Consider the following 25,073-nt stretch of genomic DNA (forward strand, 5'->3'; position numbering starts at 1 on the left):
TGCTCTCATATTATCCTGGTAACATGAAGTTGAGTTTTCTGCCATTAATAATTTCTGGTGATGACTTTTTTGTTTTAAATATAAAAAATAAAGAAACAAACCCCAAGTATTAGTGGGCTGACCTGAGCTTTCCTTCTCACTTACGTTTATCTGGTCATGTATGGTGTTACATAGGTTTGAAACCTTTAAAAGCTCTGATTTCGTATATTCATCAGCAAGCACAATCACTTTCTCCAAGTCAACAGAATTTTTTGTTCTTAATCTGAAAAGGGTCAAGATGGCTTTTTTTGCCTTACCTGATACTGCTCCCTGGAATCTTACTAGGTTTTTAATCCTTGATAACTGAAAGAACATAGGATTAGAGCTAATTTGCTGATGATGAGTGAATAGCACTAATGTATTTCATTACTCAAAGGTTCTGAATTAATTAATTAATAACATTAATAATTAGTAAAAGCAGAGTCTTTGTTTCAGCTAGTGTTTTTATAATTGCGAAAGATATCATGCTTTAGAAGTTAAAAGATCTGTTTACATTAGCAGGAGGTACAGTCTTAAAATTTGTGATTACAGTAACATTTGTACACCAAGTGCTTATCAGCCAAAAAAAAATCATGAGAAACTGCTAGATGTGTTTCAAGTCATGCTGCCTAAAAAGAATGACAACTTTTATTCAGTGTAACAGTAAATAAGGTCAGAATTGTTCTGAAGTTGAAAGATGTGTTGTGTTAATTGGATTAAAGTGTTCTTAATATTATCTTTAAGAAAGTTGCCCTGTAAATCCATTTTGCAGCAGCATCATGTTGTCATTCGAGTTTTCATCTGTGATCTGTTGGATTGACACTTCACAGCTAATTCGTGCTGGTAACCAGCAATATTGTTTAAATAACTTGTGGAATATTCCTGTAAAAATAGTCAGATATATCTAATCTCTAAAAATTCCTCTCTGTCTGATTGTCATCTTTATATACTAAAGAATGTCGATTGAGTGGGTAGCTTATCCAGATAACAAGCTGGATATTTATACCTTAAGAGGTCTTTTATGTCAGTTGCAGAATTCACTTTTTCCTGAAGTTGTGAAAATAAGACTCTCTGGTTATATTCTTGTAATCATTGTGGATTTGCATAAAGTTACATAAAACACCTAATTATTGTTTTATTGATATATATTGGATTTGTACTGGAAAAAAGTACAAACCCAAAAAAGTCTTTACCCAGCTGCTTACAAGTGGTGTCTGAACAGAAGGACCAAATTGTTGAAAAAACCTTTGTATTACATTGAAGGTTAGTTTTAGATTTGGATATCTGGGTTCCGTTTTGATTAATGTTTAAATGTCATGTGTTAGCAGAGCATTGCTCATATTTGGCAGCTGCAGGAACGTTTTCTAGTTCTGTATGCTCTACATATTTGAATAATTGGAATTTGCAAATCCAAATTTCACTGCCACTTGGTGGCAGTACCTGGCTTCAAAAGGACTTGTGTCTGAGCAGATAAGGTGGCTGATCCTGTAAAACTATAGGTTAAGGAGGAGTAGATTAGTTTTTAAATTTCTGAAAGTTATTTTTGTGTTTTAGAAATGAAAATACTTTTTATTTAACCCACTGGAAGGATTTGCATTTGTATGTCTCTATGGAAAATCTAGCTATCATGTCTAATATGCAATTTAAGAGTATTGCTTGTGTTAATAGTATTCTCAGAAGATGTATTTAATGTTCCCCAGTTGAATTATTTTAGCATTTACTTCTAGCATTTTGCTTCAGTTGAGTAGTTTAGTTCAAGTAATTTTAGAACATAAAATTTGTTTCATGGTAGAATTCTTTATTGTGCATTCTGCAGTTAAACAGAGGACTGTCAAAGCTTCTTTTTTTGCCTTATGAAATGTTCTCTTCATTTTTACTTTTTTATTTATTCATATAGATTTTAGGAAAAGATTTCCCAGTGGGTTTTTCTGTCAACAGAGCTAGTAAGTTTGTGCCCCTACCCATAATTGTTGCCTCTCAGCTGTGCCAATTCAGTGGTGTTTGAGTCCCAGCCTTTTAAACTGGATAATGAAATTGTTGATAAAGTGTGAAAAGAAGGAACTCAGGAGAGTGGAAGGAAGCAGCATTTATTTAAACTGGCTTTGCTGCAAAGAAAAGTGTAATTCCAATGAATAGCACTATAATTTGAGAGTATATGATGTCTTGTTGAAAATACTTCCTCTTCTCTGCAAGCCAGACTCTTTTGTAATGTTGGGGTCAGAGATGCAAGATATATACTTTTATCTGTAATGCCTAACTCTGACACCCAAGAAAGCACTGAGTTTCATATAGCACCATGGAGACAAAGGTTAGAGTTAAGTAGAAAAGACTGAAAATGTAAGTGTGTGAATTAGAAGGTTTCTTGAGTCACCGGGTGAATGGGTTGAAGTTTAAAGTTTAAGGTAATTTAGAGAGCAGAAGACGAGATGGAGGATTTAGGGTGTTGTCTCTTGTCCTTCTTTCTTCTTCAGGTTCTTCTCCTAGGGGTTTTTGGGTAGTAGTAAGTGATTGGGTAGAAAATGCCGCAGTGCAGCACACAGGTGTTGGGTCATTGGGTCACTAAGAAAAATAATTTAGTTAGCATCTGTTAATTGGGTAAATGGACATATAAAAGACCTTGAAGAGGATCTTTGTTAGCCATTTTGTCCCCTTTCTATCATAGTGCACATAGCTCTTTGTACCCTGTAATGCTGATAAGAAAAGAATAAACAACAGACCAAACAAGAGAAAACTGCCTCCCTCTCGTCAGTCTTCAGTTCAAAGGGAAAAAGAACCTAACCCAAAAGTCCTTAACGGGACACAGCAGGTTCTTTAATTTTGGTATAATGCCCCATGTAGGGATTGTAGTGGTGATCTTAAAGTCTGGAAGAATGCAGATACTTTCCTAAACATGGTCTCTTTGTGAAATGTCTCAGTGTGACTGGAGATAACATTGCTGGTGGCAGTGGGTTCTGTAAGGAGTAAGTACTTCCACTGTATTGCCTGAAGAGCCAACCCTGAGAAGCCTCTCAGGTGTGACACACCAGGAAGGTATTTAAGTATATGGTGGTGAAGAAGAGGGATTCATCTTATTTAAAATCTAAAATTGCATAAATGCAATTGGGACTTGGGAAATGCATGTTTATAAATTTGAGTGTGATAATACTACTCTACTTAGTGATAATGTTATTTTATTTAGTGAGAGAACTCTGGAAAACAGGATCCCTGGAAGAGAGGTAGAAGGGAGAGGAGCATCAAATTATAGTTTTGCTGTCAATATAGTCTACATGACTTGGGATAGAGAGAACATGCTTTTCCTGTATGCCTAATAATTTTTGTATCATTTTCTTCAGCTGTCAGAACGATAAATTCAAAGTTGGTAGTTGCAAGCCTTTTTTAAAAGTACTTAGGTGCCTATATTGATATTTTGAAATTGTAAAATTTGTGGATAGTCTGAGCTACTGTGGAATGCTCTAAATAGGACTGAAGTAAGCAGGAATTAGAATACTGTGTGGCAAAGTGTACTGAAACAGAATCACAGAATAATAAGAGTTTGGGAGGAACCTGTAGCCATCTTGTCCAATCCCACTGTCTGTCCTGTTGAGGTTCCTCTCAATGGCATTGCAACCTGCTGCTGTATCAGTCTTGTGTGATCAGCAGCCTTGCCATGGGAACCTTCTGCCCTGTCATCCGTGTGGTTAATGAAGATGTTGAACAGTGTGGGACCAGGTACCAGCCCTAGGGTACAGATTTAGTTCCTGACCATGCACACTTTGTACCACTGATCACAGCCCTTAATTTTTTGGCAGTGTGATAAAGATGCCTGACTGCAAGGATAGGAGCAGGACTTTTATTTGTAGACTGTAATGAAGAAAAGCTTTCTGGTTTTAATAATGCTGCTGGTTGATAAAATTATTTATTGTGTTGTGTCTAGATAAAAACAATGTTTTGTACCATACTTGATGCTTAGGAATACATTTCACTGAGAAACACAGGTAGTGGTAGTGAAAAAGATTAATAGTGTTTTCTCAGACATCTAGTTTCTTTAGAGAGAAAGCATGTGGGCATGTGAGATGGCATCAAGGAAGAGAATCTATGCATGTAAAAGTAAAGGAGCAGTTTAGAAGAGAAATAGTGTGTATTTTCACAGAGCATTAATTCTGTATTTTTAATACAGAATGTATTTAATGTGTCTTTATTGAAATACCGCTAGTCATTACCATGTATGTCTGCATTTAGGACAATTCAGTATTTGATTGTAGTTCTTATCTGTAGTAGAGCTAACGGCAGTTCAATTCAAACTACATTGCACTACTGAAAATGCAAAGTAGAGAGCTCCAGGAACATGAAGAGAAATACCTGGCTGTCCTCTGTGAACAGGGCTGTGGAATTCTGGGCAGAGGTTACAAAGCCTGTGGAGTTGCCAGATAGTGTTTGACTGTTCTCATGTTAGCAGATTCAGCATCTTGATTTTGTGTTCTGTCTAGTCATCTTTCAGAAATACTTTTCATTTTGAAAAGCACCTGCCAATGAAATCATCTTAAACTGCTGCATGAGTAGTTAAAACCAGAGGACTATTTTTTATAGTGATACATGTAGTTCTTGTGACACTTAAATTGTACTGTCATTTATTATTATTGATTTCAGTATTGAATTTTAGCATGATGCCCCCCATTGTGACAAACTGGTTTATTTCCCCAAGCAAATCAATACTAGAGGAGTAAGATTAGAAATGGTTGGTGGAAGTAATGGAATTCTCTTTTTTGAATTCTAATTGTATCATGGTACTTAAGTTTTGTTCAGCTTCCTTTCACATGAGATGTTAACATATCAGTCTCAGATATTTTAAACAAGAAATCGAGTTTCTGAAATTTGGACATTTTTAAGGAATTTTTGGTTTCCTTACTGTCTCTAACAGACAGGTTTTGAAGACATTGCTGCATTAGGAACTAAGTTTAAAGAAAATACTGAAAAAGTTGTGCTTCGAGTTTGATCTTCCCAGTTATAATCGTACTGAAAAGACTGGCTGCTTTTGTCATGGGTCCTGTAACTGAGAACTTCTCTATGGTCACCTTTTTCCACAGATATTTGACAATTTGGTGAAGTTTCTAACAGTATAAAGAAAGGTTATACTGTGGGTGGCAGTAACTTTGTTTGTTTAGGTATAATACATACTTTGTATTGGTACTATTTCATACTGCTTTAAAATTTTTTAATATGGCAGTCTAGTTAGCTACAAGAGTTTTCCAGTGTTTGTACTGTTATGTGAACAGCTGTGAATTTGAATGTACTGAAGATAACTAATTTTGAATGGAACTCTCCATGTTGTAGTTAGATTAATAACTGTGGACTGTGTGTAAAGTAGGTGGGGGGGGGCAGAACTCATGGTGTTATGCATATTAAACAAACTCCTCACTGCAGAAGTTTGAAAAAGTGCAGAAGTGTTAATTTGTAGATTTCAGAGCTAAGTAATGCACTCTACAAATAGTGTTTCTGCTGGGCAGAGGGAAATGTATTTTCAACAATTTAATTTGCAAACACAAATAGAAGATGGGGGAAGACAAGGTGAGTCTGACTTGTCCTCTAGTTGTCAGGCATTTTGGTTTTATTTCCATCTGAAGTGTGGATCAGAATAGCTTCTTAAAAATAAGCTGCAAACTAATAGACATTGTTCTAATGATCAAAGTATTGTGATTTTGTTGATTTGGGACATTAATATTGCTAGATACCACACAAAACTCCAGAGGCATAAACTGCATTACTATATGGAAGAGGCAAAAATATTGTGCAGCTATATTCTTATGTTTGTTTTTTTTCTCAAGATGTGGCTGGTTTGTGCTGATGTGTTCCTCTATTACTCTGTACAAACCTTCATTTTCCAGAGGCTCTTAAACCTTTCTCTTTTGGCAGAAGTTCTGTGCTTGATGTTTGCCATGATTAAGGTTTTGAAGCATAGACTGTGGTGGGCAAAATGGAAGGAGATAGCTTTTTAGTCCTGTACCATGCCTAAGTACCAGAGTACTTAAACTCTCTCTGGTCTTCTGCTTATTGCCTAAAAATCTGTGACTTTGGTTCCATTACCTTTAATACAATCACTTGAGAAAGCTTTATTACAGGAGCAATTGTGGAAAAATGGTAGGTTTTGTTAGTTTATTTACATAATGAAGTCTTGAATAAAAATCTAATTGGGGGCAGTGCAAACCTGAAGCACCTTTCCTATCCCTTGAATATTTGAACAATCCCTTGAATGTGCTGGTTATTCACATATCTGCTTAAAGAACTTGACTTACGAGGAGTTACTTAGCACAGGACAGGTACCTTTCTGCCTTTGTTACAGCTGTGTTTCTTCAGTTCCTTTAACTAGGCTGATTAAATTCAGACCTTTTAGGAGATGATGTCACAGTTTTTGTGGTGCTTAATAGTCACTCTGTGCTTTTAGCTCATTGGCTCATATTTATAAATTTAGTGAGAAACTGCATATCAGAACACATAAAGATGCTTCATGCTTTTCACAAACTCAACCAAATTCTTCTGTCTTAATTTTTCAGCTCCAGCGTGCTTTAAATTTACTGTAAATCCCTATAAAATGACACAGGGCTTGCAAGAGGCTTACAGATCTCTTGCCTACAACTGCTAGTAGGCAACAGCAGGGTATGCTTGGCACTGAGGTGTAAGCTTTACTGAGCTAGCATTGCATGAAGGCAGTGCTCTTAATTTGGTGTGTGACCCTACTGCATAGTAAAGGTTGTTGTTATGAAATAAGAACTTGGAAGGTCATAAACCTACTGTTAATGAATACAATTAATAATATACATAGAACAATGGATTTAAGTATATTCCTATCAAAAAGAATTATTAATGAACAGAAAGTGGACAGCATAGATCTGATGACAGGAAGGTTGCATCTAATCTGAATTACTGAGTGACCTAGGAAGCTTGCTTGGAGGGATTACCAAATAATTATGTTAATATGCAATTATCACCTCATTTCTTCTGTAGTAACCTCAAGATGTAGTGTAGTAAGGGTGTTATAGCAAGTGCTGATAGTTTGCAAAAATACTGATGTTCAAGATTTTTTATGACAATAAGAGTAGCTTAAGGCATTTAAATTATGATCTGTCAGCTTGAAGATAGATCTGACCTTACACTTTTTTAATGCTTAGACTATCTGGCCACAGGCAGTCATATCTGCAGAATACATTATGATTTTTAAAACTGATACTTTATTAATAAAACCAGTATTTAAAATTAGGTAGATTTTAAATAAATTAATAGAGAGTGGAGTGTGGTTTAGCTGGATAAATAATTGGTTTCTTTCTACTTTTGAATATGAAATAATTCCTGTATAGTAAATAGCATAGCATGTAAACCAAGAACAACACTGTTAAGTGCACTGCAGTCATTCTAGGCTTAACTGAAATAATTGAATTGAATTTGTCCTAGCCTTTAGATAAAGTATGTTTCAAAGGTAGTAGCTGAGATTGTGTAGGCTTTTCTAGACACTTCCCATTACCATTTTTACGTGTATATATCTCCTAGGTATATTTCACTAGATGCTTAAATAAAAACTACCTCAACTATCTAGTTGAGGTAATACAGTTCTGGTAGTGGATATGATAAGCAGTACTTTCAACAAATTGAAAGTTTGATCCCAATTTTTAATTTTTCAAATACACCAAGTATTAAATACAATATATTTTGACAGAATTAATAATTTTGTATTCCTGATAAGGTATAGTGAAGATAATTTTGAAACTGATGGAAACATGCAAAGAATATTGCATAGCCTTGGTTACATCTTAGTTACAATGATTGATTTTTCTTCTTTTCCTAAGGGACAAGTTAGATGATAACATTTCTTCAAGAAACATGGCACTGTGTCTTTAGTTACAGCTGTCATTGTTACTGCATAAATTCTGACACATGGAGTAAATAATGTAACTGAAGTATTGCATCTTGGTTCAGTGTTATCACAAGACTAAATTATTGTAATTTTAAAATACATTTTTCTGTTTTCTCTAATGCCACACTGTTAAATTTATTGTTGTTGTCCTGCACAAAAAAATGTGAATTGTACCATCTTGATATCTGGAAAATAAAATATATGATGATAAGAAAATTATTAAAAGGTAGCGATATTATTGATACAGCAATCATTTCAGGCTTGATTCAAAGACTGAAATCTGTAGGGATACCTTTATTACCATAGAAATATTCTTATCATTCCCATATGGAATAGTTCACAATCTCCATAAATACACAGTTTGGAGAGGAGTCTCTTACAAGACTGTGTTAGGTAATGCTTTAGGTATCTCTGATAACTCTGAAGAGACTCTCGGTTTAATGGTGACCACAGGGTGTCCTAGCCACCTTCTTAATTTCAGCTTTAACACTAATATTCATTAGCAGTATGGTTTTGTATGTAGAGCAACATTGTTTTGTCTTTATCATGGAAGCCTGTGAGAAGTTTTGAGGAGCCATTCCGATAATGAGGATTGTGGTCTCCAAGCAGCACAGTATTGTCAGTCTCCCTCCCCGCTGTTCTGGGGGTACCAGTGAAGTTGCTTTAAATGGGAAGCGTCTGTTCTTCCTCTGAACCCCTCACACCAGAACAGATGGGTGAAACTTGGAACATGGAAGGTTTTACCTCAGAGGTGGTAACAGTGAAGCCACTCATTAACACTGAATTTACCACTTCGTTAGCAACGTTGCTTCCTGTTGAGAAAAGCTAATACAGGCTCTCAGATTGACTGAGCATGCTTTTGTCTGCTTCTGCAGCAATAAACCAAGGAAAACGCACATCTTCCAGGCAAAATTGTCTTACTCAATTCCTTAGAAATGTTTTGTGAACAGTTTTATACTCTGTTGCCTGATACTATATGAGGCCTACGTTACGTAGTTGTAAAATTGCTGGAGCTGTTGTGCATCATTGTAGGCTTTACTTCTTCTAATTGACTTTTGCATTACTGATTCTTAGTGTATGTTTGTACTGCCCATTTCTAACTTGTGTAGGTGATGTAAAGACTCCTGCTGGGTGGTGCATTATCACCATTTTAAGGTGATAGCTTTGAATGTGATCTTATTGGAAGTCGTTATTATAGTGAAAAATGACCCATCTCAAAACAGCAAAGAAAAACAAAAATCTAAGAAATGGCAAGATGAGAAACTGGGGTGTCTAGTGGAACATTTACGTAAAGGTATGTTATAGATAATAATATAATAAAAATACTTCATCCACTTTAAACATTTGTTGTGCTGCTGATGTGAACATTGCTGTATTTCTAAATTTGCTAGTTCAGTGATGGAGTAGCAGAGGAATTATTTTTATAATGACTTAATTTTTCATTGTAATTCTACTCCAAATAGAATTACTTTTATCTGCAAAAGTAAGTTATTTTACACTGAGATTTGTCTTTTACAAACTCAGAAGAGGTTAAATAATTTTTTGTCCTTTTGCTGATTTGAAACAAAACAGGTGCAATAAAAGAGAATTTCCATTAAGCCATAGTTAGTTTTGAATTGTGTGGATAGCTGTCATTCTGTTGAACTGAAAATACTGGACATATTTTAAAATGCTATGTATGAAGATGAAACTGGTGGTTAACTAGGTTGTTTTCTCTCCTTAGGAGAAGAGGATGTCCGAAGTGGTCTTCCTGGATTTTGATAAAGGACCATTGCAGGAAGCCATGGATATTTGTTGTGAGTTATAATATCTTAATTCAAAGAGTCTAGGTAATAGCTCCTTTTAACTGAGTTCTATTCAAAATGTTAATTAGTAACTGAAACTGTAATTACAGGAATCAAATTACCCAAAAGATCAAAGTGAGTTGTACTCTCTAAGGGTAAAATATGTGATTTCTGTAAAATATAGATGTCCTGACTGCTAGATGAATGTTTTAATGCCTTATGCTAACTGTGTTCTGAGGACCCATATAAAAAGTGAATGCCAGAGTAAACTAAAGTTAACATTTTTGTTGGTCACACGTTGGTTTTCATGTGTAGGCAACTCCTTTGTGCTCACTAAACATTGAATAGATGATTTGATGTATGAATAAGAGTCACTTGTAGAAAGACAAGGCCACCCACAGGGAATTAATATGCAGTAGTTCTCTGTACTGGAAGATATTGTTAGTGTCATACTCTGGATTCAACACGGTGACTTCATCTGGTAGGTAAATCCTAATGAAATGTTTTTTCTTACAGTATTTTTTCCCTCACCTTTGATAAGATGTTGTTTAATTTGCTTATCATTTAAAATAAATACTTATAAGCAAATGGGTTTTATTTGTTTTGAAGCAAGGAGAGTCCTTTTGTGAGAAGGGAATAGGAAGACATCTGGTTTCTTCAGTGAGTTTGATCCTTTGCTGTGTCTCTGTCACTCTGTCACTAATCAGATGCTCAAAATCAGCTTCACTGTGCTTTTTCCTTCTGCAGACAAGGCAGACCTGTAGACCAGGTTAATTGTATGGAAGTACTTCAAAAAAAGTGCTACCTTGAGAAATGTAAAGACTATTTTAGTTTCCTAAAAAAAAGTATGTTTAAAAAAAAACAGAATTGTTAATAGATATCTGGGGTGCCTTTTCTCCTTACTTTTGCTTCTGGAGAACAACTGAAGATAATCTGTATTTATGTACATATAGAATGTATTTGTGTTTGTTTTGGCAATCTAGTTTTCTCCATCTTGCATGTTGGTAGGTATCAGGCTTCTTTGAACTGGGATATTTGGCAGTGACTAGTTTGCTATATGGTTATTAATACTGCATATCAAAAAAATTCTATTTTTTTATGGCTTCATTGATTCACTGTAAATGTTCTGGATATCCTAAATGAAAAGCAGATTTTTGACAAGTTCAAAATATCTTTTTAGATTACAGTGTGAAGAGTGATCCTGAAGAAAAGCTGTAAATTAAAGTTATCATTATTTATTTCTGCAATTACCTGACTTTTTCTTGTTTGTTTTTTAGTATAAATATACTTAATGGACAGACCAGCAATATGGATGATTTAGAGATAAATACTGGAGTCACTGGTGCTAAAGAAGAAGAAATCCTATGTGATGATAATTTTGTATCTGAGGAAGAAAGTGGCATTCCCAAACCAGAAGAGAGTGAGACGTCATTTCAGAAGAGCAACACATTGACTCTGACTGAGGAGCTATCAAGGGACAGATCTGAAAAAGCCTTAAGTGGAGGCCAGGCTTCTCTATTTATACACACTGGTGCTCCTACTGTTTCTAGTGAAAACTTTATGTTATCTAGAGGAACTGCTGTTAATGGACCAGTTTCACACTCCACCTCAACAAAGACTTCCATTATGAATAAAGGCAGCGTTTCATTAACCACTGGACAGCCTGGAGGTCATCTAGCAGATTCCTGCTCAACTTTGACAGTGGTTCATGATCTTCAGCTGCCTGCAAAGAGTACAACGCAGAAATCAAATCAGCACCAAGTTTTATTTTTGTTACCTGATGTAGCACATGCTAAGAACCTGACTCATTCCATTAAAAATCTACCTACCTCTGCTTCAATTGGGTGTGATTCACAGAAAACAGTAGGAAATAGTGTAGACAGCACTTTAGTAGACCAAGTAGAAGTTTGTGAGGATGATAAAAATATACTATTAAAAGATGATTGTGTTGATACATTAACAGGCATTTCCTCAGGTACAGGTGGCTTCAGATCGGGATGTGATCCCAGCTGGGATCCGCAAAAAGAGTTTATACAGTTTCTTATGACAAATGAAGAAACAATAGAGAAGTCTCCTATTCACTGTAAGGTAGGGCTAGAAAAGAAACGAAAAAGGAAAATGGATGTTAGTAAAATAACGCGCTATACTGAAGACTGTTTTGATGATACCAGTTGTATTCCTAGTAAATCAAAACTATTAAATGTTGAATTCTTAGAGCAGAATGAGGAGCTACAAATAGTAGAACCACAGAAATATTCATTGAGTAAAGTAAAGCCTGAATCCACAGATGAAGAGCTGGAAACTGTTGATGCTATCCAGCAGCTCATTTATAGTCCCACTAGTAACTGTGCAGAAGATACTTCTCCTGTTCACACTAGCACTTTTCTATCCAATACTTTGAAAAATAAATGTGAAGAGAATGATTCTGAACCACCATCTACTTTCAGTACTGATGAACCATCATTTTATCCCTGTACAAAGTGCAATGTGAATTTTAGAGAGAAGAAACATCTGCATAGGCATATGATGTACCATTTAGATGGGAACAGTCATTTCCGGCATCTCAATGTCCCCAGGCCCTATGCATGTAGGGAATGCGGAAGGACATTTCGAGATCGTAATTCACTTCTTAAACATATGATAATTCACCAGGAAAGAAGGCAGAAACTGATGGAAGAAATCCGTGAGCTGAAAGAACTTCAGGATGAGGGTAGGAGTGCACGGTTACAATGCCCACAGTGTGTATTTGGTACCAATTGTCCCAAAACGTTTGTGCAGCATGCAAAGACCCATGAAAAAGATAAAAGATATTACTGTTGTGAGGAATGCAATTTCATGGCTGTGACAGAAAATGAACTGGAATGCCATCGAGGGATCGCTCATGGAGCAGTAGTCAAATGTTCAATTATTGGTAGTGACTTGTCCCAGAGAAAAACTCAGAAAAAGGCATCCTTGAAAGATCCTTATTTAGGATCCTCAAGAAAGTCATCAACGTATATGTGTAAGCTGTGTCCGTTTGCTACTTCAGCTAGAAGCATTTTAAAAAAACACATGGCATATTTGCATTCAGCATCATGCATTGATCCCTTTGGTAGCCATCTTAGACTAGAGAAAAGAAAAGGCAGCATAATAGAAGAATCTTTAGATTTTCGTAGCAGGACAAAACAATTGATGAAACATTCTTCTACTTTTCCAAAGAACTCTGCTTTAAAACAGGATGTAAAAAGATCATTTGGCTCTGCTTCACAGTCCAGTAACTTCGCAAAACTTCACAAGAGACCCTACAGGATTCAGAAGGCTCGGAAAAGCGTTTCACAGTCATCTGTAAGTGTGTGCAATCTAAATTCTACAAACAAGAACTTTTTTATTAGAAATAGCATTGACCAAAAGCGTAAATGTTTTCATCAAGCAGCAAAGCAGAAAGCTAGTGCCAAAAAAAGTAATTATTTATATAGACACAAATATGAAAACTACAGGAGTATTAAAAAATCTAGTGACTCTTACCCTTTGCATTTAAAAAAGGAAGAGTCCAAATCTGTCAGTGCTTTACGTTTATTTTCTTCATCAAGTAATAATTGTTTTGTCATGGATTCAAATAGCCTTGATTGCAAAAGGGCAGAAGGCTGTAAAGATCATAGGCATGTAGCTGTAAAAAGAGTGGTTAAAGAATCCAAGAGGGAAGGCTCTGTTACAGGAGATGATTTGGATTGCTGTCCAGATTTTCTGCATAAAATGACTGTTGTTGTTTTACAGAAACTAAACTCTGCTGAAAAAAAAGACAGCTATGAAACGGAGGATGAAAGTTCATGGGATAATGTTGAACTATGTGATTACACTACACAGTCTATGGAGGATGAATCTTACAGTGATATTAATCAGGAGCATGTAAACCTATTCCCCATATTCAAAGGTAAAATGGAAGATAATGAAGCTGGTGATAAATCTTCACTTGGTTATGAGCAGAATGATGGCTTTTATTTTGAGTATTACGAAGATGCTGAGAGTAGTAATTTCTTGCATGATTTGCATGATCCTCAGAATTTAGAAAATGTAGGATCAGCATTGCCAAAGCATAATTCAGTTTTCCACTGGACTGATTTGTCGCTTGAAAAGAAGTCGTGCCCGTACTGTCCAGCAACCTTTGAAACAGGTGTTGGTTTGTCCAATCATGTCAGAGGACATCTTCACAGAGCTGGACTAAGCTATGAAGCCCGTCATGTTGTTTCACCTGAACAGATAGCAACAAGTGACAAAATGCAGCATTTTAAGAGAGCTGGAACAGGGACTCCTGTTAAACGTGTTAGAAAAGGTAAGATTTGTTTTTTATTTGGGTAGTAAGTAAAGGGGGGGGTAAAGGGATTTATTGAGCACTGAACAAGGCTTACTTTATCTTGTCGTAAAGCTTCTTCTTGTGATTTGCAGTTGTCATGTTTAACTGTATATAATTGTCAAAAAACATTATAATTATTTTCTTTGTAGCAATTGAGAAATCTGAAACTTCCTCTGAGCATACGTGTCAGCTCTGTGGTGGCTGGTTCGATACTAAAATTGGATTGTCTAATCATGTGCGAGGACACCTGAAGAGGCTTGGCAAAACCAAGTGGGATGCACACAAGTCTCCCATCTGTGTTCTGAATGAGATGATGCAAAATGAAGAGAAGTATGAAAAAATCCTAAAGGCTTTGAACAGTCGCCGTATTATTCCCAGACCATTTGTTGCTCAGAAATTTGCATCAAATGATGACTTTTTATCTCAGAATGTTATACCTCTTGAAGCATACCATAATGGCCTAAAGACTGAAGATGTATCTGTGTCTGCATCGGAGGAAGAAGGGCTGAGTTTCCTAAATGAATGTGATGAAACAAAAGCAGTACTACATGATGAAAAAAGAAATCAGTCACTTACACTGATAGAACTCCTGAAAAACAAGAGGTTAGGAGAAGAGAGGAATCCTGATATTTCCCCTCAAAAGATTCATAATCAAACTGCAAGAAAGAGGTTTGTTCAGAAATGTGTTCTTCCATTAAATGAAGACAGTCCATTGATGTATCAGCCACAAAAAATGGACTTGACTATGCAGTCAGGTAAGAAGGTGCTTCTTGAAAACATTTCCAAAGAAACATATAATTCATAGAAAATGTACAAGTGCAGAGTATTATATTTGGGATTCTGTTCATTTAATTCTTGTTTTGTTTCCAGAGGACACTTGACTGCGAGAGGTAGCACAGCAAATTTTTCTGACATGTTTTTCCTAAAGTGAAAAAACCCCTCAGCAGCACTGAAGGGTTTTTGCATGGAATATACTTCCTGTTCTGCATATGACTGGGCATGCAGATTGAAAGTGGACACAAAGTGAGCCTCAGTAAGGAAGAAGACAACATCCTGCAGTAAACAAGTTGAAGTGTCCATGCATATTTGGTAGACTAACAGTTCTGAAATGTTTGGGCTTGCAACCCTGTTTTCAGGCATTAAAACACCTGGTTTGGGAATATTGCATTGAAGTCTTCAAGGTTTGTGCAAGGCAGCATTTGCTCAAACTAACGGAACTGTTGATACCATTATAAATGCATAATACTGTAAATTGGTGAATCACTGTCAACTAATTTTGATGGTTTTAGGCAAACATACTCTTACAACATAGATTAATTCTTGTTTGTTGCAAATTGTGGCTGCTGTGAGAAACTCATGCTTGCTTAGGGCCTGTCTATCCTGAGTGACAGCCTGTGCTGGTTCAAGCTTTGTTGGCATACAGTTGTAGCCAGCAGGTTTCCAATGTCTCTGACCAGTAAGGACCTAGATTGTCCCTCCACTGAGAATTGTGCTAATGAAACAATTCTACAATCCATTTCCTAGCTACTCTGTATACTAATAGAGCAGGCTCTTAGGGTGATGTTTTTAACTTACTTGTCATATGAGAATTATTTCTAGTCTTGGAGAACTCTTACGACATCCTTTTTAATGTGTATGTAGAGCTTGCATTTACTGGTTTCTTGGTTGGACACCACCAGTGCTGCAGGATTCTCTAGACTGAGGAGCAGGATCTTATTTTTATACCCCTGACTTTTTTTGTTGCTGTTTCTTTTCTTGTTATTAACCAGGTTAGTAAAACTGGCAGTGCCTAGTGCTTTTTCACCTATATTCTTTTCTTCCTTTAAACAAAAAACCCCAACAATCTGATGTGCTCAGAAGTTCTTTTAGGGGGCTATAAAAGTGTGGCAATAAATCTCTTAAGAAAGGTGGCTTTCTAAAATGACATAGTAGAAGTGGAAAAGAATTACATTTTATGTCTTCTGTACGTCTGTGGTTGTCCCTTAAGACAGGAGATTGCTTAATAAAGGAAGTGTGTCTTTGACAGGTTTAATGATTTGAAAAACGATGCTGGAGGGATAGCTTGCCAAACCTGACACTGTGTTTTGCTTTCTGTGTAATATTTACTGCTCAATAGTAGGGTAGAACCTCTTTGGTTATGATGAACAACCAAGTAAAAACACACGTACGCTCGCATAGTACTAACAGTTCTGAATGGGGCCCGATAGTTTTCTGTGGCTGAGGTAACAGAATTTGATAACTAACGCACTGTGCCAGTTGAGTTAATAAGAAAATAACATCAAGTTGAAAATCTTCTGTTTTTTCCTAAAAGCGGCAAATATTCCTAATTCTGGTTTTAGTTTTAAAAAGGCTTTTACCAACAAGGTGTTCTTCTTCTGTAACTTGCCTGAAAAAACAGCATGTCTTCTGTGGGCTGCTGGAGAATAGCATTCTTTTCTTTCCTGCAGAGACTTTCCAGCTGAGTAGTTTTAGCTTTTTCATTTATTCTTCTAATAATTTATTAGTAGAGAACCTGAAATATTAGTTGACCAAAACAATATATCTTTGGTAAAAGGCAGGGAGAAATATGGTGAAGTTGAGGAGTTACAATGGTTTCTTTGTCTGTAAGTGAGGAGTTCAGTATTGTTTCATTGTTTTCGTGTGATAAATAGCATGTTGCTTTGTTGATATTTATTTAGCACAAAGATTTTAGCAAAAAACTTCAAATCATTTACTTTCATTATCAATTGTGCATCTAAAGTAATGAACAGAAATGCACTGAACAAAATGTTTTGTCTAACAGCTGTTCAGTGGTGTGTTTTACCACCTTTTTCTCTGAGCCTTCAACAGCAGCCTAATTTTAGTATTGAGTGCTTTGGTCTTATGGGTAAAACACTTTTAATTACCACTTTCTCAACTTGACTTTTCAAATTCTCGTTATTGGAAATTCTGAAGGCTCTGAAATTTCTCAACAGAATTGTGCTATTCAAATTGCAGGATTGTATTTTGGAATTAGAGCTTCATTATGTGGAGATGTAGGAGCTTGGTAGTAGGTATTGAATGCAGAGTAGCCTACTGGGCTCAAGTTGCCTCCTTTCTGTTCTTTTCAAATAACATGGTTTGGCTTAAAGCACTAGGTGGAAAACTAATAACGGTTAACTTGGATCCTTCTAATATACTAAACAATCGCGTCAATGCAGTGAATATATTTTAAACCATCTTTATTGCAGAAAACTTTTTACAACGCTTTGAGAATTTCATTTTTTGAAGAGAGAACTGGATTATAGTTTTCTTTTGAATGATAGGTATGCCTGTGAAGCTTAGAACGTGTGTGCATTGCAATACGACGTTTACAAGTGCTGTTAGCCTGTCCAACCACTTACGCGCTTATGCACGAAAGAAGAGTGCTGGACTTTTGACTGGGACAGGTATGTTTTGTTACAGATGTAAAAGCAAGTCTGTCTATGATACATTTTCTTCATCAGACTGGACAAAAGCATATGTTAATTCAAAATGATTTTGAAGCTTCTGCTGGTAAACAATTTATTTGCCATAAAACTTCAGCAACTTGTAAGAAAATGTATGTTGCTGTTGTCCACTCTCATGTCTGATTTTCATTCTTAGTCTTTGATTTTGGATCCAACACTTAAGGTATGTAAGCAAAACTAAGAGATGGTTGCTTAAATTCATTCTCTATGATATCACAACTTCCAAACCAGATAGTTTGCCTTCTAATGAAGTGTTTTAAAGTATCTCAGAAATGAGAGCGGTGGGGAGAAAAAAAAGGCAATGATACAACAAGTAGTTTTTACTGTCTAGTACGTGTAATTACAAAGAATACTGCAGTAAAACAGGAAAAGCAAATAATTTTACACTTTGTACATTTCTAACAACATACTATATGTAGTTGGTTTCATATCTTGTTTGCCTCACAACCCAAAAACTACCTGCTCTGACACTGAGTGAGGGTAAAACAGCATTTGGCATTGCTATTAATGTTTTTTATTAAAATACACTTAATTTTGAAATTCTTCTAATATGCCATATTTTGACTTGTTTTCAGAGACCTGCAGCTTGCTTGGCTGTAGGCAGTTTATGAGTTTACTTGGATTATTGCTGAGATTAGTGGTACTTCACATGATCAGCAGCAAATTGAGGAGCAGAGATGCAATATAATGAGGAAAACTTGGAGATATGAAGCCTGAAATATTCTGTGATTAAGAAGGGCAACCATCAGTTTTCTGTGTCAACAAACACAGACTTTAACAAAATGCTCTTGGAAAATGTGAAATCTCTTTTTTATCTGCAAATATAATTCATTATGCTAAGAAGAACAAACCAAGTAGCAGGCTTTCTCTGTAGAAGGCTAAAAGAAATACTTTTATAATATGGGCCTGTGGCTGCCAGGTCTTATGTTGCACTACATTAATACTATAACAAAGCAGACTTGGAAGGAAGTCAGCAAATGCAGTAATACCTAACATGTAGAAGAATATGCCTTTAGTCTGTGATTCTGAAAATTTTCATATTTATTCATTAGAAGGGTGATGGTAGGGAACTTCATTTACCACTGCTGTGATTTGATATTAGCCTTGTGGTAAGTTCCTTTTCTTATATACTTACCGAGGAAGTATTTTTCAATAGCTGTTTATTTAAATTGAACATTAATAACAGTAATTCAGTGAAGGAGGCACTGGCAAACAGGTAGTACACAGAGATTGAATCCTGGACAAGTGCTTTGTACCTAGCTTCCCTTTTGCTAAGTGGGAAAAGTGAAGGAAGCTTGTTTAGGTACTTTCAGGGATTTTTGTTTGTCTTCTGTAAGAAACGTATTTTGCTAGTGAAGTATGAAGTAGCATGAAGTAATTGCATGGTCATCAGAACAGTCACCATTTTTCTTAAAAGAATGGAAAGAAAACTCATGAGTCTTGTATTGTTGGACCTAAAAGTTGGTTTTGAATTAGGTTGGAAACAAAATGGGGTTAGAAACAAAGTTTAAATAAAAGGTTAGAAACAAAAGTTTTGGGGGAAAAAATCTTTTGCTTTCTGGAGCTAAGCCAGATAAATAACTTACACCATGGATAAAGGCCTGTTGCTGAAACCATTGACTAAAAGGAGTCAATGGTGAGTTCTACCTATAGCATCATGCAACTAATGTATATTTGTAATAACTTAGTCATTACTCTGCTGCAACTCTGTGAAGGTTGTAAACTTCGCTCATTGACTTCTCATTCAAGCAAGCTTAATGCAAGGCTTGTACACCAAACAATACACTTGTAAACAGTTCTATTTGATATTCTACTTTAATAATAAAAGTTTTGTGAAGAGAATTATTTTTATGCAGTATTTCACTAGTACACACTAGTTCTAAAGTACACACAAATACACGCTTGTGAGTGTTGCTCCTGGGTAGATCTTGGGTTTTCTTATTAAAACAAATAATTAAAACAAATAATTAATATAAATAATGGTTGCAGTTGAGAGCAATTTCGAGATGTCTTCAGTTGGGCCTCAGCCACAGCTGAACCTTAATGGTCTTCAGCTGTTGTATGGAGACAATGAGGACATGTTTATACATGTTCCTTCTTCTCATTAAGCCTTTCTTATATCTTCCAAAGCAAAAATAACTACCAAAAATAAATCATATCAGGTGAATAATTATCTCAGTTTCTTGCTGTAATAAAATAATGGTGTCTAAACATGAATGCTGTAATTCTTCTATCTGACATTTACTATGGGATCTATCTAGGCACTACTGTTTATTAGGAGAAATACATGAGAAATATGTGATCTCTGCATGCCACCACAGTGAGACCTTTCCAAAGCATTACATTAGGTTATGTACTAGTCTTGGATTTTCCATTTGTCTGCATGTGTTTTTGATATGGACTGTTACCATATTGCTTTTCTAGCAGATGCCCTGCTTCTTCAGTTAGTAATGTCATCATATTTAGTTAAATCTTAGCCTATTTTTCTTTTCAAATGCAACTTGACAATTTTAGCAGTATAGTAGACAGGCATATTGGTAGGTCTGGAGAATGGACTCACTAAAAACATCCTAGAAGTGAAAGTTCCTAGGCTGTTGGCTATTTGAGGTTAGTTTTTATTAAACTTTATTTGTGCCTATACCAATGCATTATGGATCCACTATAGAGCAAATACCTGTGTCATCAGATGTTGGGCTGGAACTTCTTTTGTTGTTATTCAGTCCAATTTTTAACAATTTAATGATCTATTTGCTCATCTTGAGTAGATGGTAATTTCTTTTTATACCTGTTTTGATGTATAGCAACCCATTGGCATTTCTCAGAGCAGGTGGTCAACCTGCTTCTTTCCTCTGAGTATCTGTAGAGTTTTGGACAAACCTACAAAAAATCTTTAAAATGCATCTCACTATTCTTCATTATAGTTGTATATTCAGCTTCCTTTCTTTTTTCCTTTCTGGGCTTCTCTTGCTCCTTCCTCGCCTGGCTCTCCCCAAGTCTCTTGATTCTTTCTTGCACCCTGGCTTTCTACATCTTCTCTTTGTTGACTCTTTTCACATACTCAGTCTCTTCTTACTGGCTTTCATCTTCTGGGATTCACCACTTTCTTCTCTGGTGTCTGCTTCTGTAGGTGGAGACTGCTTTGTTAGAAGCTTGGGAGGGAACAATAAAGTACAGAGCAAGGAGATTGGTCTTCAAGCCAGCAGTGTGACTGAGGTAGCAGTTCATGAGGGCAACTACATGTTGAAATTATTTCAAATGTTGTTTTGTCAAACTTGTAGCTTTGGGACGTTTGTGGTGAAAGCATATCAGTTACACAGAAATCTGAGATTCACTGGCTTTGTGTGTCATCATTCTGTGCTGTTACATTCATAACGAATCAACTGGCATGAAGATCTAATTTTCAGTATCCTGTAAAATCCTGTAAGGAGCGAAAATGATAGGAGGGTTGTTTTTTTTAATGTACTTCACTGTGCAGTAGTGATGAGGCTAGTTAGCAAGTGATTGAATTTGAAAAATTAGTGACTAAATGTACAAGAAAGATAGACAAGTACATTATTTTATATTTTTTTAATTGGAAGTGTTTTCAAATGGTTAAGTACTTCCATTTCTCTGTCCAATTATTCAACTTGTTTTAACTTACGTACACTTTGACAAAAGTAATGAAGTCCTAATAAAAGACCCAGCTTCAGTTTTCTTGAAATAAGAGGTATTTCATGTTGGGGGACATCAGGAAGCAGAGCATTTTAATTTGGAACTGCAGACTAAATGTCATGGCATGAAAGGGCCTCTGATTGTGACCTGTCTAATTCATTTAGGCACGCTTGTTGAAACCTCCTATAGTCCATCTGCTTGTAGTCTTTCTTGATAAGTCATCACAGAGGTTTTTGTATGCAGTGTTTTTACCTAGCATGTATTTTTTTGAAGTAGCATGCTCTGAAAATTGTACATAAGTATCTCAAGGAGATTCCTCCAAAGTTTGATAGTCTTTTGGTTTAAATGGGTTGTTTCTCCATCGTGTTGTATCAGAAGTTTGAGGAAGTGATGTGACTGGTTGTTTACAAAAAGTTTTTCAATTATCAGCTATGAAGCACCGAGTGGCCAAATTTGAGAGTTCTTCCAAAAAGAAGTAGGCCTTTATGGAGAATGAGGAATAGTAGATTGGAAGCTGTTATAACTACAAAGTAGTGCTAATGATTGGTAATTCCTGCCTCTCTCTAGCAATTTGCTGCAGTTTTGATGCAGCATACTAGAGCTGAATTATCCTTAGTCTCTTCCCAGATGAGATAAAAATATTCTTTCTGAGGAGGTCATGTTTTCTTACAGTAAAGACACAGAAAAAGTAGGAATTGAATTTTGGTCAGAATGTGGCTAATTTGTGGGGAGGCAGTGACTGAGGCAACTGTGTGATGTACTTGATGTTTGCAACCACTTGTAAGCAACAGAGTTCTCAAGTATGTGCGTATGACTTTCTTTAAACTTGCTGCTCTCTGGAAAGACAAAATGAAATTAATGTGATGGATAATGATACATATGCCTCATAACTGCTGTTTGAATTGTAGTTTTCAGTGAGCTGTACTCAGATATTCCTCCTTCTTCACTTGCTTTCCATCTTCACTGGAGTGACTTCAAAACATACTGGTGCTGCTTTGAGCTCCCTAAAATGTAGAAGAATATGTTCACTATCTCAGAAGAAAAAGGGAACAAAAAATGACCCTTGCAGAACACTGGTTTAGTATTCTTAGTGTTTTCTGTCTTTCACAACTTCTTGCTTGGACAAACTTACTTTCAAATGTAGATTGCTCTGAGAATTGATAGTGCAGTCTGAATCCTTTTTCATGATCTTTTACTGTGATACTTTCTTCTCTTTGTTTTATAATTTCCTTATATAAGAGAGCCTCCATCATAAATGGCTCAGAGAACATCTTTTGTTTTCCTTGTTTTCTCACTGTTCATGGAAAAGGTACTTTTCAAGGAAGTAGAAGCTACCTTTCCTGGTTCATTATGGCAGTTTCTGTCAGTGTGGCTGTTGTTTGATTGCACGGTAGTTCAGAGGGGGTTTTTTCTTAGATGATTATACTCACACAAATCCATTAGGTGTCAGGAATCTGCTGAAGAAGACCAATCCAGGTCTTACAGGAAAGGGAAATCTCTCTGAAATGCTCCAGATATATGAGTAGAATCAAATTTCTTGATGAGAATGAATGTCCTTGCCAACATCAAGGACATCAGCAAGTTCTTGTTCCAAATGAAAGTTGGCCTCTCTAGGAGAGGAGTCTATTGTCACTACTGCGTCTTTTTTTTTCCCACTCATGTAAACTGACATCAACTGTCATCAGATGCAACTCATGGACATGTTTGCATTTGGATAGTACCTACTTCTATTTCCCTTCTTCCCATAATGTTTCACAGAAATTGGCAAAGGCAAAGCCTTTGCTGTAATAACTGCTGCAGATAAGTTATCCCTCATACAAACAGTTCTCTTCAAAGCATGGGTGTCCGGGTTCCAGTATTTTATCTACTGACATTGCTGATGGTGTTCCTGAAGTTGCGGTATGTAAAATACTTACATATGTGGTAGTTCCTACCTGATATGCTAGTTAGCTTTTCTCTTCCTAATTAAATGAAGAGTATGTTTCTGGTGAGAGAATAAAGTATTGAGAGCCCCTTGATGCTTTTTCAGAGGCATCTTGGCCATTTCTTTTTCTCTCTCTCTCTCTCTCTCTCTCCCACCCGCTGCCACCTTGGGTTACTGCCTTTTTATCCAGACTGGTTTTGTTGTTGCTGTCAGAAAAAAAAAATGCTGTTAAGCCTCGTTTTCCTAATGTTGATCTGAGGAAGTCTCTCTAGGTTGGTGTCTGTTTTCCACTTATTTTATTGGTTCTCTGGTACCTTCAAGCCTCAGAAAATCATTCTACATTTTAGATAGGTAGGAATCTTTAAGTCTGGGAATAGAACTGGGAAATGTCTGGTATATATACCAAATTAAAAGTTGGGCTACAAGGTAAAAGCTTGAGTGGTGCTCATTTGGAGGGCACAAAAAAAATTAAGGATACAATCAAGACTGTGTTCTTTAAATCCACGTGTTTTACCTCACCAGACAATGTTTTATGCTTCAAAATGCTAAGAGGTTAATTCTTCTGTTTTATATCCTAGGAGTCAAAACTTTAGGCAAGTGTAACATTTCCCCCCCCCCATTTTACTGTTAAGATGCTTCAGTAGCATAACACTATGCCTTCTTGGTATCAAGAATACCACCTGGTACTGTCTTTCTGGTTCCTGTGGAGTTTTTGTTGAAGTGGTGTAACTGGTTGTTTGCAAAACGTTTTTGTGTTGGGAGTTCTATTGTTGGTGTCTTGTGTTTTGGAATAGTGTGTAGCTAGATACACTTCTCAGTACAAGCAGTCACAAACTCCTTGAGCTTTATCAGCTGTTTGCATCGTAACAATATTAATTCAGTTTAATCTACTCATCCCCCACGTTGGCTGCTTCTTAGAATCTCCAGGTTTTGTTTCAGGTTCCCATTACATTTGTTTATGGGAGATACAGTCCTCAAAGCTATCTGAACTCATTTGCTAAGTGTTTCCTGTTCACACGTTACTTTCATACACAGTTTCAAATGCTTAGACTGAATTTAAAAAGTGGCCTTGCCATCCCTGTTGATTGTCCTAATACCAGCTCCCACTGCCAAAAACTAATACATGCTTTTTGTAAGCTTCATTAGAATTTGGGCAGGAGTGAAGGGGAAGCTTCATTTGAAATTCTTAGAACAAAAGGACAGATTTTTTCTTTGTGTTGGAAACAAATGGCAGGTGTTTTATTCAAGCTAGAAATTCCTGATTGTACTAGCTGAAAGCAACAACTTCTTAACATTGTAACTTGGTTGAACATGAGTGGCCTTATGATGGTACTTGAACTACAAAACAAGTTCTGAGATTTTGACAGTGTTTTATGCATGAAAAGGAATTTCCAATTGTGCTTTGCTTCTGTATAATTCTGCAGTAGGTTTGTAGGTGCTTGCTGATACTAAAACAACAGTTTAATGCTGAATGTCAGTTATCTAGTATTTCAAAGAGCAAGCACAATGCTAAGCTACGAAAAACCAGCTCATGTGTTTTGCCAGTTTATTTCTTACAATACACTATAATTGTTTTGGAATTACATTATAATTAAATATAGAAAAACAAGGAAGTAGATGTCTTTTCATTATTGCTGTAGGGAATACTTACTGAATATCTCTGACTAACACTCACTGAAGTATTACTTTCACATATGAAAATTTCTCTTCTTAGCTTTAGACTGTAAGCAAAAGAAGTCAAGGTCAAGATCTGGAAGCAAGAAGAAAATGCTGCCGTTACCTCATAGTGCTGATGAAGTTTACATACTCAGATGCAGGTACATTGTGCTACTTTAATTGGAAGAATGCATTCTTAAGAGCTTTACTAGTTTTAGTTATAAAAAGATTCATTATTGTGTCCATAAATGTTTGTGATTAAATTGAATAATAAGGGGGGAAAAGGAATTGTCTGTTCATTTATTTGAACAAGAGGATTTGATTCAGTCACACTTGGGTGTTAAATTACCAATTGTTTCTC

At 36.1% G+C, this 25,073-nt stretch overlaps 1 protein-coding gene across 15 annotated transcripts in view; it reads left to right on the forward strand.

Moving 5' to 3' along the window:
* ZNF644 (zinc finger protein 644) overlaps positions 1-25,073 on the forward strand; it is an 81,899-nt gene that overhangs the window by 52,095 nt on the left and 4,731 nt on the right. For 4 of the 15 annotated variants that reach the window (XM_015636043.2, XM_015636044.3, XM_033516430.1 and 1 more), the window contains exons 3-7: positions 9,010-9,194; positions 9,624-9,696; positions 10,962-13,993; positions 14,164-14,769; positions 24,771-24,873. In XM_015636043.2, coding sequence (XP_015491529.1) covers positions 10,993-13,993; positions 14,164-14,769; positions 24,771-24,873 — 3,710 coding nt within the window. In that variant the 5' untranslated portion in view covers positions 9,010-9,194; positions 9,624-9,696; positions 10,962-10,992. Of the gene's footprint in view, positions 1-9,009; positions 9,195-9,623; positions 13,994-14,163; positions 14,770-14,884; positions 15,196-17,298; positions 17,422-24,770; positions 24,874-25,073 lie in introns of those variants that run through there. The other 11 variants (XM_015636040.2, XM_015636038.3, XM_015636039.3 and 8 more) reach the window with 8 other exon arrangements.

The sequence above is a fragment of the Parus major genome, chromosome 8, assembly GCF_001522545.3.
Source record: "Parus major isolate Abel chromosome 8, Parus_major1.1, whole genome shotgun sequence".
Classification (NCBI taxonomy): Eukaryota; Metazoa; Chordata; class Aves; order Passeriformes; family Paridae; genus Parus; species Parus major.